The sequence below is a fragment of the Myripristis murdjan genome, chromosome 24, assembly GCF_902150065.1.
Source record: "Myripristis murdjan chromosome 24, fMyrMur1.1, whole genome shotgun sequence".
Taxonomy (NCBI): Eukaryota; Metazoa; Chordata; class Actinopteri; order Holocentriformes; family Holocentridae; genus Myripristis; species Myripristis murdjan.
In genome coordinates this window covers 4936850-4955879 of record NC_044003.1, presented here as the reverse complement: position 1 = coordinate 4955879, position 19030 = coordinate 4936850, and the positions used below count along the sequence as shown (strand labels likewise).

General features: G+C 42.9%; 1 protein-coding gene across 1 annotated transcript; it reads right to left on the bottom strand.

The window, feature by feature from the left end:
- Positions 1 to 6: 6 nt before the first annotated feature.
- LOC115356147 (cysteine-rich protein 2-like) lies at positions 7 to 18860 on the bottom strand. The gene is made up of 8 exons (XM_030047184.1): positions 18765 to 18860; positions 9207 to 9301; positions 7872 to 7929; positions 6568 to 6699; positions 6093 to 6161; positions 5518 to 5612; positions 1379 to 1436; positions 7 to 526 (listed from the first exon to the last, which is right to left on the bottom strand). Exons 1-8 carry the CDS (start codon positions 18805 to 18807, stop codon positions 456 to 458), a joined length of 621 nt encoding a protein of 206 aa, XP_029903044.1. The 5' UTR covers positions 18808 to 18860; the 3' UTR covers positions 7 to 455.
- Between the last annotated feature and the right edge of the window lie 170 nt (positions 18861 to 19030).

Genomic DNA, 19030 nt, shown 5'->3' with positions numbered 1-19030 from the left:
AAACTAAACCTGGCAACACAATGAAGGGCATTTGCCTTGTTTTTTTTTTTTTTAAATATATATATTATATTCATAAGTGCACAAAATGCCTGAAAAACAACTACCTGGAGTGGAAAAAACACAGGTGCTTTCATGACTTCACCATGTAACAGGCGACTGATTTGGCAAAACGAGAACCCAAAAACCTTAAAGGCAAGTCTAGATCTCACCCGGGAGGACGCGTTAAGATTTGTTTCAGTACAAAAAATAGATATCTAAACCATATACAAATACAACATAAACGTCTAACTATCCGTCCCTGTGAGTGCGGTGCACGTTACGGTCGAAGGCAAAATGACAGAGGACAGGAGCGAGCACCGTCCCGAACGCAGATGTACGATGGAGAATAATGAGAGGAGGAGGAGGAGGGCAGAAACAGGCCAGTCGTGGTCTGGAGGTCGAGGCTTCATCTGGGCTCAGGGCTGCGCCTCGGTCTCGGCCTCGGGCTCGTCATAGATGTAGCTGCCCACGCCTCCAGTGTTTACACCTGAGAGGCACAAAGAGAGAGAGAGAGTGGGGCAAAGTGGTTAAACTGTCTATAAAAAGTTGAGGTTTTTTTGCTTTTCTACTGAAAATGCCAATAATCTGCATCCTTATCCCATATGCAATAATATTCTTTAAAGGAGCTCTGTGTAGAAATTGCATCAAAGAGAGAGACCTTTACACTCAGCTGACAAAATAACATGACATAAGCACAACATTTGAATCACCAGTGCTCAAAGTTTTGATGTGTAAGGGCCAATTTAGGGCCAATCCCAACATTGGATTAAAGGGCCACCCAAGAAAAAAAAAAAAAAACAGAACACAAAATATTTCCGACCAAATCTTTTCTTTAACAGCCTGTTCGAGACTAAAAGTTATGCCCGCCGTGAGTCATGTGAGAAATGTCTGTTGTGTTTTCTGGAGGAGAAAAAAAAAAATCCCATGAAGACGAACCTTGACTGAGCCAAATCACTCCTTTCACTGCATAAAATCTCAATCTTAACAAGTCACTTAATCTCATATTTGGTCTTAAATATCTTGTTTTTCTCCAAACAAGGTAAAAAAAAATCTGACAGTGGAATAAAATAATCCCACTTGTTTCCAGAATTTTTTTTAATCAAGTGGGCTGATCTGTCTTGCACTGCCTTGTTTTGACATATTTATACTTATTCCAAGGAAAATTAATCCCTGAAACAAGTGAAACTGCATTAGGCGACTGCTTTAAAACGCAATATGCCTTCAGTCGGCTGGATGCAAATTTTTTTAAATGTCTGGTCCATCCTGCTGCCCGGATCCTCTTTCTTACACACAGTGAGGTGTTTGCAGTTGAACATGAGGCTGCTTGGTGTTTCTGTACCTTTGGGTCCGAACAGCACGGCGTAGCAGGGCTTGTGGCAGTACGGCTGTCCATCGTGCTGCGACAGAGAGAAAACATCAACATGCAAGATCATCAGTCAGTGCGGCTTCTGACTTAGGGTGACCACCTGTCCCGCGTAGCGCGAGCACGTACAGCGTTTGAAGCCCATTTCACGCATCCCGCAAATTGAGACCGTGTCCCGCATAGTCCCGCATTAAAAAAAAAAAAAAAAAAGCCAACATGATGCAGGTCAAAGACTAAAAAAAGACTATTGACTAAAACCAGACTAAAATACTTTGGATTTTCTTTGACTAAAACTAGACTAAAATGCCAAGACTTTTCATTGACTAAAATGTGACTGAACAAAAAAGAATTCAAGTTGACTAAATATGACTAAAACTAATAAGGGCATTTGACACAAGACTAAAATTAAACTGAAAAATAGCCAACGAAATTAACACTGTTATAAGCTATTTAATTTTATTTATATTTTCCATTGCAATTCATTCACTTTAAATGAAAAGTAAATCTGGAAGTTCATCTGTCAATTAATTGAAATGTTTAAAATATTATGAATATCTTTTATTTAGAAAAAAAAAACACATTGAAAGCTAAGGGCTCATTAACAAGGGTGGCTTATTCATGAGCATACAGCAGCAATTACATATGTTAGGGGAACAGGGCAACATTAATATACCATGTAAAGTGGTATCTGCTAGAAATCGGTAAACCGGTATCGGTGAGTCTGCCCGCCAGGTGGGGGCGCCGCCACGCCGGACAGTGTCCCACATTGTCCCTCAGAATCATACCCCTTGTCCCCCATTGGGCTTATTAGTAGGTGGTCACCCTATTCTGACTTCTACAGAAGATTAACAAAAAAATTGAAATATCTGTAAAGCAGGTGAATCACTTGCTGATTTGTGCTGTTTGTTAATGCAGTTTATAATAATGATGATTTTACACTTTACAATTTAAATATGTAAAACCAACAGTAAATTTAATCTGAAAACTAGACAGAGTCACAATAAAAGGTAAATACAGAAAAGCAAGTGTATAAAAATGAGATAAAAAGTGATTCACAAGATTGACAATCGACACCGTCATCACCACGAAGCCAACAGGTGTGTCTTCATACTGTACAGAGAGCCAGCACCGATGTATTTATGGATTAAATGTGCTGAAACCATGAGGAAGGGGGAGGTGTGACGCCTTACATAATCCCAATCGTCACGACTAAATATTACAAATAAGAAATAACAACAAAAAAAAACTCATTTCATTGAGATTCCTGCTCAATTTGAATGAGCACCAAACAAATCCCAGTGGATAAAAAAACTGTTTCCTTGTCCTGTCCGCCTCTCCACGCTGAAATGAAAGAGGGTTCTTCAGAGGTTCTGCTGAAACAGGTCCATTTGAATATTTGAATGAGTTTTATGAACAAATTAGCGCAGACTGCAATGGGGGAAAAGAATCTCATATTTTTATGCAAGTCGTGCCCACCGGGGGGCTGAGAGAGCAAGTCAGACCGAGTTTGAAAAGACACGTCGAGTTGAATCATCCGTCACGTCTCAGGAAAAACATTTATGAAAATCACAAGGAATCGTTAACAAATCATGAACGAAGGGTGAGACGGGGAGCCAACAGCCGCAAAGCTCCTCCACCCGAGACAAACACACGGCGTTTTGTAAAGGACGGGTTCACTCTGTGTCCCGAGAACGAGGAGACACACCTGCAGTGGACTGAAGCTGCAGGTTTTCTTGGCTTTTGGCAGTAAATCTGTCTGTGACTCTCTGGTAGTAAACACTGATTCATGTGCAGGAACTGGTTTATTTTTTATTTTTTATTTTTTATTTTTTTGGAGGTGGGCGGAGGCTTGGTGCCGGATCACAGAAGACTGACAAACAACAGATCACAGCAGCTCATTTAAAAAAAAAAAAAAAAAAAGCAGGAAAATCAACGTGAACTAGTTAATTTTCAAGGCAGTGCACTTCAAAATTCAAAACAGTGAACTACAAGAATTAGTTCATTTTATCCCACATTCTGGGTGAATACTCCTCTCTGATTGGCCAGCACGTGTGTGTTTAAACCGTGTGTTGCACATGTGCCCTGCATTCCAAGACTCATACTCTACCATACTATTTAGTAGGGAAAAAAAAAGAATTAGTATGTCCCAATATATAGTATGTCAGATGCAGTATGCCAAGAGTACCAGGATGTTCTACTACATCCGGTCAGATTTTGCAAGATGCATGTCAGCATGCTGCTCTGGCCATTCTGACCCACAATCCTTTGCTCAGCGGACGTTACGTCGCACTGACTGAGCTGTGTGTACAGGCCACGCCCACATACAGACGACAAAACACACATATCGCACAAAACTGGCTCAGTGACAGCAGAAAAGACAGGAAGACAGAAGATCAGAAATATGACAGACGACAGCGCAGTATGAAACAGCACCGGCATTTTGACAACAACATTCTGTCTGGATCCGTAATCTTCCTGAAAACCCGCAGAAATACGGACAAAATGAACACAGAGTACAGACAGAAGCCTTTTCAGGATTCTTGCAGGTCATTAAACAGTCGCCGGGCTCCTTTCAGCTCCAAAATGGCTTGACAGGTGTTGAAAGGAGCGCTGTAATGACCCTTTTTTTCCACGGGTGCAAAATTGCAAATCACCCTGAGCGCATTTTGACACCTGAAACACTGCTGCTCTGTCAGGAGCACCGACTCCGGGAGCGATTTCAGACTGTAAATTAGCTGAAATGGAGTCCGGAAAGCAGGTTAAAGCAGCTTGTGTCACCGTTTGCACCAGTTGAACCGTCATGTTTTGATGGCAGTGGGTGACGGGGCCGTCCCGGGGCCAGCAGCCCTCCACCGAGAAGCAGCAGCAGACTCAAAATTAATTTTCCAAACAACTGATAGATTTTACATCCTTACTTCTTGAGCCATTTGGTTTATATCTGGGTCATTCCATGTCATTTCAACAAATTTTCAGGACATCCCACGCACTTGGGTCTCAAAAAATTCTGAAATTTTCACCAGTTGTTCCTTATTTATCCAACAGGCACACTGTAAAATTTTAGTTTGCTCAGATGGATACTTTTTGAGATACGGCCAATTTAGCGAGGGGGGTATGTGTCGATTTTGGCACGTCCTTATTTTTCCTCCATTTTCAGGTGTCAATATCTCAAGAACTACACCACATAGGAAACTGAAATTTGGTACGATAATACACCTCCACCTGCTCTCTGAGAATATACAAAAACATCTGTCATACATCATAACTGGTAGGCATGCCAGCCCCTCAAAAATGGAAAAAAAAATTCTCAGGTTTCGTGGTCGACCATGTTTAGGCCTTCAGGAAAAAAAACGTTGTATATTTTTTTTCCATTTTTGAGGGGGCCACATGCCTACCAGTTATGATGTATGACAGATGTTTTTGTATATTCTGAGAGAGTAGGTGGAGGTGTCTTATTGTACCATATTTCAGTTTCCTATGTGGTGTAGTTCTTGAGATATTGACACCTGAAAATGGAGGAAAAATAAGGACGCACCAAAATCGACACATACTCCCCTCACTAAATTGGCCATATCTCAAAAAGTATCCATCTGAGCAAACTAAAATTTTACAGTGTGCCTGTTGGATACATAAGGAACAACTGGTGAAAATTTCAGAATTTTTTTGAGACCCAAGTGTGTGGGCCATTTGTTGAAATGACATGGAATGACCCGATCTCCTTTATTTTTTTCTTTTTATTATGATCATGTAATAAACAACCATCAGCAGCGACGACACCGTGAAATTGTCACCAGAAACTCCCCCGGTCGGAAATACGGTGCAGCAGGGAAATCCAGAACAAGCTGTAAAGTTCACAAAGGAAATCAGAGGCGAACGAGGAAATTAAGAGGTGGAGGAAGACGGGATTATTCAAATTACGGACAAAATAATAAGCCAAAAGAAAAAAAAAGGAATATGACGACTACAAGAGAAAACAGAGGAACGGCCACATCTGTAACCATGATGTTGCTTCCTAAAATGTTAAAAAAAAAAAAAAAAAAAAAAAAAAAAAAAAAAAGGGTGGTGTGATGAGACCCGTCTCCTGGTGTGTTGAGAGTGTAGCGCCCCCTGTCTCTCACCTCTGCATGGCTGCCAGCGGACAAAGTCTTACTGCACCTCTCGCAGCGCAGGCAGGGCCGGTGCCAGTTCTTCCCGAGGGACGACACCTTCTCAGCTGCAGAGACACACACACACACACACACACACACAGACACACACAGACACATGCATCACCATGGAGACAATATTCTGTCACCCAGGTAACCAGCCGCAGCCACATTCACTTACATACTGCAAAAAAAATCTCAGTTTTAACAAAGTCACCCAGTCTCATCGTCACCGTTTGAATCTTGTTTTTCTTCAAACAAGTTAGAAAAAAAAAAATCTGCAATAACCTGAGATAATCCCGCTTTTTTCCAGTGCAGTTTAATTTGTTTCAGGATTTTTTTTCTAGGAAAAAAGGCAGATCAGCCCAGTAGGATCAAGAGAATGACGCTTAATTAAAGAATATTCTGCAACAAGTGGGATTATCTAACCCCACCGACTGCTTTTTTTGCTTTTTTTAAAGAAAAAACAAGATTCTAGCTCCTGGCAATCAGATTAAATAACTTGCAAAAAGAGATTTTTTTTTTTGCAGTGAATGGCTCCTGCTCACCAAAATAGACGGTCTTGTTGCACCTCGGGCAGACGCTCGGCCCTCCGGAGAAAGACGAGAAGCTGGCGGCTGGAGGGGAAAGAGAGCTGTCAGAGGAGGCACACACACACACACACACACACACACTTCTGCTTAACACACACTCTTTTTTTCCTCATGCTATCATTAAATCAGGGCTAAATTAACGATTTTCATTTCCTCTTAGTTGGTACTTCTGCATTTGTTTTGCAGCGTTTCCTTCATTTATCTTCATTTGTTCTCTTTTCTCTCTCCTCTCTGTTGGTTTGTCTTTACAAGCCACTTGAGGTTTCTTTCTCTCCCTCTCCCCCCTCTTTCTTTTCTTTTTTTTTAATAATCCCTGCAGCTAAATTAGACTAAACCCGTGGCCGGTCGAGGATCCGATGTTCGTTAAGGCGACACGTTCCTCCCCGGTAACTTTGTCAGTTTTTCTATTTTTGCTCGTGGTGTTTCTCACCCTTCACCGGGCCCCGGGCGGGAGCTCGCTTCTCCTCCGCCGGTTTGGCTTGGGTTTCCATGGAAACAGCAGCAGGGGCTTCGTTAACGGGAGTGTCGTAGACGTAGGAGCCAGCTCCGCCGATGTTCACACCTAAAACACACACACACACACACACACACACACACACAGAGCCAGTCACCACATATGGTACAAGCACTGCAATCTGTTCACTGTAAAAAAAAAAAAAAAAAAATCAAACAAGATTAAAAAAAAATCTGCCAGTGAGATGAGATAATCCCACTTGTTTTCCAAAGCTGATCAACTTGTTTCAGGATTTTTCCTGAATGTCGTTTTGGTCTCGATCGGCCTCCGTCTGCCTCGTTACACTGATTTATTCCTGTTCCCACGCAACAAAATCCTGAAACTGCACTGGAAACAAGTGGGATTATCTCATCCCACCGGCAGATTTTGGACCACCCAAGCAAGCAGGGCCAAACAAGATTACTAAACATCCCTAATTTAATCTGCCTGTCCATCAGTGACAGGCCCTGCTGAAACTGCTGGAGGATGAAGAGCGACGTGTTGAACTGATTTTTTTCCCCTAGAACAGCGACGTAACATGTGGGCAGTATTTCATTCTGTTGCCATCCTAGGAAAGGAAAACTGGCTGCTGATGGTTAGCTTCGCCAGGGAGGAGGGGCCGACTTTGAATGTTGTGTTTACAAACTAGAGCCCACAAATCCTACTCATTTTGCCTTGAAATATTATTTACCACTGATGACCTGTATTGTATCTTGATTGTTTGTTAGCATTTAGGCTAGCTAGTTAGCTGCTTAGGGGCGACTGAGGCCAGAGACAAGCCAAACAGCTGATGGGCTCTACTTTCCCGGAGGAAGGAGACCAAACAGCAGAGAGGTCGTGATGTGCCTGAGGCGATCGGACCATCAGACGGCAGGCGGAGCGGCCTCGTGTGTCTCAAAGCCACAACGAGAAGCTTCAGAGCTGCTCTGAGCCAGGCTAACGACTCCTATAGACTTCAAGTCTTTATGCTAAGCTAACACGAAATGCTAACCCACAGGAGCTGAACCACAGGACGTCCAGAGGTGAAAGTGGGATCAACATCTGGTGTCAGTCTGGGAATGTTGGTAAAAAAAGGCATTTCGCACTGAGTGAGCACATGAACGCTGAGTGAACACATGAACACTGACTAAATGACTTGTTAAGACGGGGATGTTTCAGTGTTCCTATGTGATTGATTGTTTTTTGTTTTTTTTTTTAAACACAAATGTAATTTCTGACTTGTTGACCAGGAGAGGCGTCACCTTTGGGTCCGAAGAGCGCGGCGTAGCACGGCTTGTGGCAGTACGGCTTCCCATCGTGCTGCAGAACACAAAAACACAAGAGGGACAGACAGTCAGACAGACAGACAGACAGACAGACAGGCACCAGCTGTGACATGGAGGCAGCCTGTCTCTCTCTCTGAGGGACACCTGACACCTGCACTTTGTTTCCTGTGCTCTGACCTAAATAACACAGAACTGCTGCTGTGTGGAAACCTGACAGAAAATGACACTGAATCCACATTTTTGCGAAGATTTGAGCTTTTAAAGGCTGAGGTCTTAAACTTTTGATCAGCTGATGAACAGCCTATTACAGTTTAATGGTTGTTTGCAATAAATTGCTTACTCTTACTCACCCTTACTTTTTTTTTTTTTTTTTTTTTGTCTCATTCCCATTTCTTCTTTTTGCATTTTGAAGCTCTACTAAAAACCTTCTTAAGATCCAACACTGCAAAATGTAAATTCTTGCAGTTTCTCAACTGGTCTTAAGATTTTGATCAGGAGTGTGTACTTGATACTTAATTATATTAACAATCAAATCTTTCAAACTAAAATCTTTTTACCCAGATATATATATTAAAAATAAAATTAGTTTACAGCATTTAAATATATAATTTACTTACACTCTGTATATATAAACGCACACACAGTGGTGGAAGCAATCAGCTGTTTTATTTCAATGTACAAAAAAACGTATTAATTCTTGACCAAAAGGATCATTGTTAACCAAAAATGTCCAGTCATTTTTTGCATTTGGTGCCAATGCAGATGTTGATATCAGCTCTGGCATCAGGTGCAATTAACCCTCCTGTTCTGTTCAAATTTACTAACATCTTTTATGTTTGGGCTCAATTTGACCCCAGCAGTTTAAACCTCCACAAAATTATTATAATTACCAAAGTTTATGTGTCAGGTACTTTATGTTTCTTTGTTGACGACCTAAATAGCCCTTTAAATAAAACATAAACCCCCACCCCCACTTATACATCCAGTATTCCTGTTATGCCACTATGGAAAAATATGCAAATCACCATAAAATCTCACTGATTGACCTAAAATTGGAAAGAAATATTAATTTTTGGTGTTTTAATGGCTTTATATTATTTCTAAGTACGGATTTCTGTTATTTATAACCAATGCGTTACAAAGTGTGTACAGGTTTACCCAGTAGCACCCATTAAATTAGGAAAACTCATTAAATATGAAACACACACACACACAAAAAAGTGATGTTAATCAAACACAATAGGAGGGTGAAGTGAAATCCAAGCTATGAAGGCTCTGTACTGTACTGGACTTGTGTGGCGGTGGTCTCACCTCAGCGTGGCCGCCGGGCGTCAGGGTCTTGCAGCAGCGCTCGCACTTGAGGCAGAACCTGTGCCAGTCTTTCCCTAAAGACGACACCTTCTCCGCTGCAGAGGAAGACACACAAAGCAGGAGCTTAACATCAGCCAGGTGGGACAGAAACCCCCCACCTCCCCCCCGCACCTGGAGCCAGAGCGCCTCCTGCTGGCTGCTGGACTATAATCACAAACTACAAGAATAAACAGACTGGAGGTGTAAATGCAGGTCAGTGTCACACACCCGACCAGGAAAAACATGCAAAAAGATGGAAAAAAGGCTTAGATTTAGACACTGTTCTCTTTAAAGCTCATAATCTGCATTTTAGAAAGAAAGAAAGAAAGAAAGAGAAATCATGTTATCGAGTGTACTTTAGTTCTGAAACTATTGGATCGACTGACAAAAAAAAATAATAAATTAACATTTTAGTCATTTATCAAGTAAAATTCCCAAGACATCGCCAAGACTGTCTTACTTTTCTGCATTCACGTCATTTTACAGTTCATATTTTGGAAGTGGGCAGTTTGGACATTTTGAGAGGAAACAAGCTGCTCTCTAATTTTATTTTTCTGTCTCTTTTTTTCATTTTTCCCGCTCTTTCAGTGTAAAAGAAAGATTGAATGTCCAGAGGTGGAAGTCATTAATGACGTTTGCACCAGCTGTTGTGGTTGAGCGGCTTTCTCTGACCACTTGTATGTTTCTGTTTTATTCTGTCATTCTGTTTTATTTCTGTTTCTGTTTTGTATATTTCTGTTTTAAACTCTGCCATTGTCTTTTCCCCCTCAGATTATCGTGCTCGTGCTGCCACAGTGGAGAGTTTTGCCGCCGCTGCAGGGCGACGCAGAGGCCGACGCAGAGGCCGACAGAAACCCAGAGGCTGACTGACCCCGTGATGGAGCCACACTCGGGACTTCATATCGGCCCAAAGCGCATTCTTTCCATGACGCCGTAAAGGGCAGATGGCGACACGCAGAGAGATTCCCGGGGTTTTTTGTTTGTTTGTTTGTTTGTTTTGTTTTTTGTTTTTTATACGGATTAACCCTTTAATGCACACAGCTCCTCCTCCTCTGTGTCTCTGCTGTGATTCTGAAGCCTGTTTCATATCTCAACTCTCAAAACAACTGGCCCACTTCTGTCTGCTCTGCCTGCATGCGCTTAGATCAACACACACACACACACACACACACACACACACACACACACACACACTAATACATACATACACAGTGAAGTGTTTCGACTGAGCCTCTTAAGCCTCGCACATAAAATTTGTCTCTGACTCACTGTTTCAAAGCTCAGTGACACAGAGCTGCAGAAAACCCATGAAGCCGACCAGTTTTATTAATAATGAAAATAAAGATAATAATAATAATAATGTTTTTTCATTTCTTTCTTTTGGCCATGAAATGAGGCTTTCTAGCGTCTACAGTTGAAATGTTCTGTTAATAAAAGGTGCAGAGTTGAGTGAATTTTCAACAGGATTTTATCCAAAAACGAGCAACAGTTTGAATTCTGAGAGCCAAACGTTTCAGTCAGCTGATGTATTGATCATTTTGGTGGCAAATTAAGTATTTTGTCTATCAAGTGTAAAAATAAATAGATACATAATGCCAAAGCTCATGGGAGGTCACTCAAGCCCAAAGAGACGTCTTCAACTTGCTTTCCAAGTTTAACCAGCAGGCAAAAATAAAATAAAATAAAATAAAATAAAAAATAAACAGTATTTTTTGAAGAATGAAATAAAATAAAATTTAAAAAATAAATTAAATTGAATTAAATGTAATGAAACAAAATAGTATAAAATAATCAGTATTTTTGGAAGAATTACTTTAATATAATTTAATTTAATTATTTATTTTTTTACCTGATCAATAAGCAAAACAGTTAATTGTTCTGATTGTTTTATTATAACAATCACACAGTGATGATCATTCCAGCTCTAGTGGAGGTTTGGTGCTGCTCGCTGACGGACGTCTCGCCCCTCAGCAGCAGAGCTCTGACTCATTTCTGCTTGAAACACAGACGAGTCGCAGGACGGGCGACTTTGAACAGGGACGTGGGCGGAGACGAGAGCGGGCGTTTCCGCGGCGCCGCTGGAGCAGCTTCTCTGTGAGAAGCTTCCAGAGGCGAGAGGATGAAGGTCAGAGGCGGAGCGTCACTCGCAGCCCCTTTATCTGTGACCTTTGGGCCCTCGGCTCCCAGAATATCCCAGCAGACACTCTGATATCCCAGCCTCTGTGCCGGAGAGTCACCTTGGCAGACAGAGAGCGCTTTGTCTGAAGGTGAGCGCGCACACACACACACACACACACACACACACACACACACACACACACACACACACACACACACACACACACACACACACACACACACACACACAGGGGCGCCGTATATGGGGGAAAAGTTAGGACAATTCCAAGGGCCCAAGCCTGACAGAGGCCCCTAAAAATAGGTAAAAACTAATATGAAATTATTAAACCATCATCGAGTAAATATATATATATATTTTTTTTTTTTTTTTTTTTTTTTTTACATGGGGCCCAAAATTCCTGGCAGCGCCCCTGCACACACACAACAGACACAAACATAAGGGAAGGTTATCCTTTGTCGCTCAGACTTCCATGTATTCTCTCCTTTAAAAGATTATGTCAGTTGTTGATTAATCGATTACTTTTTCAATTATTTGAGTGCCAAAAGTGTCAAAAATAAAAATGTGTGTGTGTTTGTGTTTTGTTTGCCACTGTGGTTTCTGTTGCTGTTGGTTGTATAAAATGTAATTAAAAGGAAAGGGAAAGAGATTCGCGCTCAAAAAAGACAATAAACCACAACAAATTCATGATTTGTTAACGTGGCAGACATGTTTCAGCTTCAGAACGACATTCAATATTTCATAAAACATATTAAATCATTTTTTTAGAACAATACTGACCGGGTCTGACTGGAAGTAATCAGAGCCATAAGTGCAAAAGTCTTAGCATCTTAATGAAGCTGTGAAGTCATGTTGTCAGAACTGGGGTACGGGATTAAAAAGAAATCCGGTTAACACAGGTAGATCTCTGCTGGAGAAACCCGATCTCTGTCACCATGGAAACCCTGACATCTCACATCTCTGGACGGCGTTTAACGTCCGAGCGTGAGCAGGGGGAAGCAGGGGAAGACAGCGGATAAGTAAGTGCAACACCCGTGAGAGTCAAAACTTCCTGTTGGACTCTGAAAAATATTGAATAATAATTTTTACGTCGGCTGTCTGAACTTTCTCTCCGATAAAACAAACAGGAAATGAAAAACCCATCCGCCGCCCCGTCAGGGAAAACAGAGGCCGGCTGACGGATGCTCTCCGCCGGCTGGGGGTCAGCTGCAGCACGGCTGTCACCACGGCAACAGTCCACAGATTGTGTGTGGGGGGGGTGGGCAGTGCATGAACACTGAAGATCTTAATCAGAGTGAAGTAGCAGCAAACAGATACAGATTTCCTGCCATAACTCGATAATCTGGTTTCTTGTATGCATGTAAATGGAATAACTGTCTTGTTGTTAACATACAGATTAACATACAGATTAAAGTCCGTGTGAGAAATGGCTCTTAGTTGGATAAACAAACTTTCTGTGCACTGATTCTTCTCGAGCGGCAAACACAATTCAGGCTTCTGAACTTCAGCCAGATTACTGTGTCACAGTCACACGTCTAAACAAGCGTACCAGATTATTAACTTTTATTAATTCTCACACCACGACAGCCTTTATCTTTAGGCGTCTTTCTTTTTCTTGGCTGGTTGTTAAATTATTTTTGCACCACCGGTCCTCCATGACACAGCCAGAAGATTCATAAAGCCTTTATTCCTTTCATGCATGTACAAACTGTAAATGTCTCCAAACTGTAAAAGTCATTTGGTCTCATAGTCTCTGCCCGTGGGATGAGATAATCCCACTTGTTTCCAGTGCAGTTTCACTTGTTTCAGGATGTTTTTTTTTCTGGGAGGAGGTATAAATATAATGAAACAAGGCAGAAAAAACAAAATCAGCCCACTCGGATCAAGAAAAAGCCACTTGAATCGAGAAAAATCTGGAAAAAAAGTTGATTAGCCTTGGAAACAAGTGGGATTATTTCATTTTGGCTGTCAGATTGTTTGAAGAAAAGCAGCCTAAGTGTTTACCGTCAGCGACTTTCTTTGAGTGTATGACTTTTCTCTAAATAGCTCAGCGAAACAAAGGAAAGAGCGGAGAACCAAGACATCACACACACACACACACACACACACACACACACACGAGGGATGTGTTCTTAAGTGAGTAATTAAGTGTAATTCAGACGGCAGGGTCGCTCTGTGGGGGCTCATAAAATGTTTGCCGTCTCTTATTGAAGATCCATTTTGAGATCCACTCAGACAGCGGCACTGCGGCGCGATTACACAAGACTCAGCCACGACTGCAAACACAGCAGTGAACGGCAGACGGATAGCAATTACAGTTTGAGAGATCGTCAGATTACACCATGACCCCATTACAACCACAGACACAGGACCTGGGGCGGGAAATTATGGAAGAGAGATTAACAGCAGCACAGACTGTATTTGAAGTTTTTTTTTACTTTGTCGTGCTCAAACCAATGCTCTGGATTCAAAACATGAATTTGAAATTAAATGCAGTGAAATCTTAAGTCATTATTTTTAAACTGAACTTTCATCTTTAATTTCAAATCCTGATCTGCAGGGCTGTGATCTCACCTCTGTGATTCTGCTTGGGGACGGTATGACTGTGATCTTATTGTGTAGCATGCAGCTGTGCCAGTTTGTCTATAACTTATATGTATCGCATCATCAAAAAGACGTTATGACTGTCGACCTCCATTATCAGTATCACTGGGCTCCAAACACAGCAGACGGGGAAATTTGGAGCAATCAGGCGACAGATCTGATGAGCGCCTCTCCTGGCGGCCGGCCTGTCATTGGCTACTTGGGCAACCTTCATCTTCATCTTCATTTTCCACCGCTTATCAAGAACCGGTTCGCAGTGGCAGGTCCGCTCAGATGGTCTTTTCCAGGGCCACATCCACCAGCTCCTCCTGGGGATCCCGAGGTGTTCCCAGGTCAGCCAGGAGACATGACCCCCCCGGCGTGTCCTGGGCCTCTTCCCAGGTGGATGTGCCAGGAACACCTCCACCTGGAGGCGTCCAGGAGGTGTCCTGACTAGATGCCCGAACTGCCTCAACAGGAACCCGGCCACCCTGCGAAGGAACCTCATTTCCACCACTCATATCTGATCTTTGATATCTGATATCTATATCCGATTCTTTTGGTCACTACCCAGAGTTTGTGACCACAGGTGGGGGTTAGAACAAAGACTGGCCGGTAAATCGAGAGCCATGCCTTCTGGCTTGGCTCCTTCTTCACCACGACGGCCCGGTACAGCGACCACAGAGCTGCTGATGCTGCTCCGACCCCCCTGACGATCTCCTGCTTCATCCTACGCTCACTCGTGAAGAAGACCGCGAGATGCTTGAACTCCTCCACTTGAGGCAGTAACTCACTCCCTGCTCGGAGAGGTCAAACCACCTTTTTCTGGCAGAGAATCACAGCCTCGGGCTTCAAGGTGCTGATCTTCATCCCACGGCGCGTTGCACTCGGCTGCAAACCGCCCCGGTGCGGGCTGAAGGTCACAGCCTGATGAGGCCAGCAGGACCACATCATCTGCAAAGAGCAGGGACGCAATCCTGTGGTCACCAACCTGGACGCCCTCCACCCCCCGACTGCGCCTTCAAATCCTGTCCATGAAGCCCACAAACAAACAGGATTGGAAACGAGGAGCAGCGCTGACACCCACTTCAGTGCTGCCGTGTTTTCCACCTGAAATCTGCTGGAGCACTTCACCGCCCACTCCGGCAATACCTGGGTAACCTTGAAATGTAAACAAAAAAGGACCTCCACCCTCAGAAACACTTGTCTATGGAATTATCCAGAACTGAGAATGACAACGAAACTAAACGGGAGGTGAATGGAAGCAAAAGGAGCTGTACCTGCAGAGTGTTAGTCACTTCAAAGATGAATTTCCCAGGTGCAAACCGAGCAACACTAAGGCTAAGCCACAGCAGCCTGGGTTCAAATCCAGCCCTAACCCTCTGCTGCACGTCAGCCCTCTCTCTGCTCAGTCTCTCCTGTCTCTCTGCACTGACTCATAAAGCAGAAATGCACAAAAAATCATTCTTTTTGAATAATTTGGTCATGAATCAGCCTCCCCTACAAGCTTAAGATGACAATGACACAGAGACCAAAGGAGGGAGGTGGGTCGGGTGTTGCACCAAAACCTAAAAAAAAAAAATGTTTCTTTGCAGTGTGTCTTCACTTTGATTCCACACCAGGTAAGAAAATGATGAAGTCTTACATTTTTTGTGGACTGACTGCTTACAGCACTGGCATTTCTGATGATAAAACAAGGCCTTGGTAATATATCATGGCTGCTACTGTGATCGGTCAGGTCGTGAAGAGCGACGCTGATAAAGGCAGCACGTGTCAGAAAAGATTTAAACTTTAAGTGCGTAGAGATAGCTGCAAAAAAGCATGAAGAGTTCACTGAAAAGAGGGAAAAATAGAGTGCAAGCGCCATTGAAAGCGGTTAAAAGATGCTCAGAGAAAGACGCCTCGTGTTGCTGGAGCTGCAGCCGACTGTGACGTTCGAGGTTCAAAAAACAAGTAATCCTCAGGCCTTTTGTGAGCGATGTGTTCATGATGAATAACGCGAGACACAACCGTCAAAACCGAACATCTCCATCTTCTCTGTAAACTTTGCATTCTCTACTAACAAATCATAGCCTGCATTCCCTCTGGAAGAACGTAAATATTGAGCAAAGAGTCAAACAAAGCCAAACGAACTGATCCTCACAAAAAAAAACAAAACTCAGGATGCCCACCGCTGGTTGTGAGGTGATATGCCTCATGTATTTACAAAGTGCATTTCCCTCCCTGATCATTTCCTTTTATGGAGGCAAGACAATAACACAGCCTCGGTGGGGGGAAACGTGATATTTGGCGGAGAAACAAATTTTGGCACGACGCCCCGTTTCCTGTGAGAGCTTCGTTTGTGCAGCGAGACGCGGCGAGGAGCAGGGCGTGGCCTCTCCGGGGGGAGCTGTCCCTGCAGGTTAGTGCTGAAACTCTGATCCCATTGTTCTCCAGAGAGAGATGAAGGAGGAGGAAAGACGGGGAGGGGGAAATGGATCCAATACGATGAATGTGCAATCAATGAATTATTAAGCAGTCCATGTGGCGAGGCTCCAGACTGAGCAGAGGCCACTCAACTCTGCGCTCGTCAACGTGCAGCAGCAAAAAGGCCCTGTCATGCCAAGCCCCTCCTTCATAAAACCAAAAACGGAGTAGAATTAGGAAAAACTGACCAACCTAAAAAAACCTGACTAACAATTCTTGACCGAGTAAGGCTCATGTGCAGATTTCTAAATTAAAAAGAAGTACATAAACAATTAACCCTATAAAGCCTCATATATGATCATATATGATACACGTTTTCAATTCCGTTTTTCGTTTTCAGTTTAATCAATACTTGACCAAAATACTGTGGTATACCTTTGAACACTTCCCCTGTTCACCCTGGACCATACCATTGGCACTTCAAGTACATATCATATATCATACACCAGAAAGGTCGTGTAATAACATATTTTTTGAATTTTTTTTATATATATATTTTGTTATAGGACTAAATAAAGGGTTCGATTTCAAAAAATTGGAATTTTCTGCCAATTCTTTCATAGTTCAGGCTTTATAGGGTTAATATGATAAGGAAACTGCCTTTTGATCCTTTCATGATTGAGCTACAGGGTCCTCTAAGCAGGTTTAAACTCATTCTACCTTGACATAAATCAATATCAGGTAAATTCGCAGCACATATGATTATAGGTATAAAAGCAGGTTAAGACAAATGAGTTGTTTAAGCAGGGAAACGAGCAAAAGTTTCATATTTTCTCATTGGTTTCTGGTTTACAACGATGCTTGACTGACACATGATGATCAGAGAGCGGGGGGTCACAGTTCACCCCGCCTTCATTAACCACTTCATCACCGCCAAAAACCACTTAATCCCACAGGCTTATCACCAAACGGTGGGTTAGGCTGTGAAACACGCTCTATAATCTCATCCAAACAGAGTAAACCCACGATGGTCCGGCCTGAGGTGGGACGCCGGCCACTCCTCGGGTCCCAATTCAGCAGCTGAGGTATTATTTGACATTTTGGGAGAGGGGGGGGGATTATGTCACCTTCATTTCCTCTGCTTGCCAGGGGCCAAACTGGGAATCTTGTTAAAGATGTTAAAAATGGAAAGTCTTAGCCGCCACCGCAGACCAGGCTCTACATAATTAGGCAGGTTATTAGATTAGGGTATTTACTCTTAAGTCCCCCGTGGAAAAAACACAATGATATTCCTATATGAGCTTATAGTGTGTCTGTGAGTTCCCAAGGCCCTGTCCTTCATTTTTTAAAAATTCTCACTATAATAATCCAGTAATAATCCTATTGGATCTTGTAGTTTTGCTTTGATATTTGTGCAAAAGGATAAGGAGCTCTGTTTTTCATGAGGAGGGCTTTTAGACTTTTTAAACGGGAAAAGACTTCATCCTTTAAGTGAGACTAGTCTGCGTTGAACTGACTGGTACAATCCTCTGAGTAATGACGACCAAAATATATAATTTCTTGGACTGAAATTCCATATCCACCCACGTCCAGAGGCCTGCATGACGCTGATCCAGTCTGGCATCACTGTAATATCCTTATCATATGACCATATAGGCTGGTATGTAGGCTACAGATTACACTTTCGGTGTGATATTATTTGCTTCATATCCCTCTTAAATTTAATCACAGGATTATCAAATACTGTTTTTTTTTTCTTGTTTTTTTCATAAAAGGCTGCACGTCATCCCAGATGGACTGTAAACTCAGCAGACACATAGCATGGAGCTGAATGGGATTAGAGCCAGCCGAGCCAGTTTACACTGAAACATCCTGTACACTGAAGATGTCAGGTATTGACAAAGGTAGTTAATGAAATGATGCTCACGCTGTAATCTCCTCCTCTCTGCTCTCACACTGGATCGCTGTAATCTCCCTGCATTTTCTAGGCACAAATAATCCTTTAATACTACAACACTATCAGGTCTGCTATTTCTTTTTTTCCATCTCAGACATACAATAAACTGGCCTGTAATGAACTGAATCTTAATTATACGGCCAGTCAAGCCCAGTGTACACACACACACACACACACACACACGCACGCACATACGCACACATAGACACATGCACACACACATACACAGAGCTCTTACAGACAAGATGCCACTCATAAAAAACGATTATGAATGAAAAACCTCAATCTGCAGATGATAAAATCACAGCAGGCAGTCAGAGCCGTCGCCTCTGCTCAACAATCACATGGCGAGATGCAGACTGTCTGTCTCTCCACTGCACACACACACAGACAGATACACACACACACAGATACACACACAAACACACACACTCACCGAAATACACCGTCTTGTCGCATTTGGGACATTTGGATGCCATGTCGGCTGCGTGGTGGGGCGCGGCGGCTCCGGCGGGCTCCTCTCCGTGCGGCAGACACACCTCGGATGAGGGAAACCGGAGCCCGCATCCTCCCTTTGGTTTGTTCGGGCTCATTTGCATAGCTCCTCCCCGCGGTGACGTAATGCCTGCCAGCCTCCCCCCAGCATCCCAAATGCACTGCACACGCACGCAGATTAAAAAAAAAAATCACAGCACAGTAATG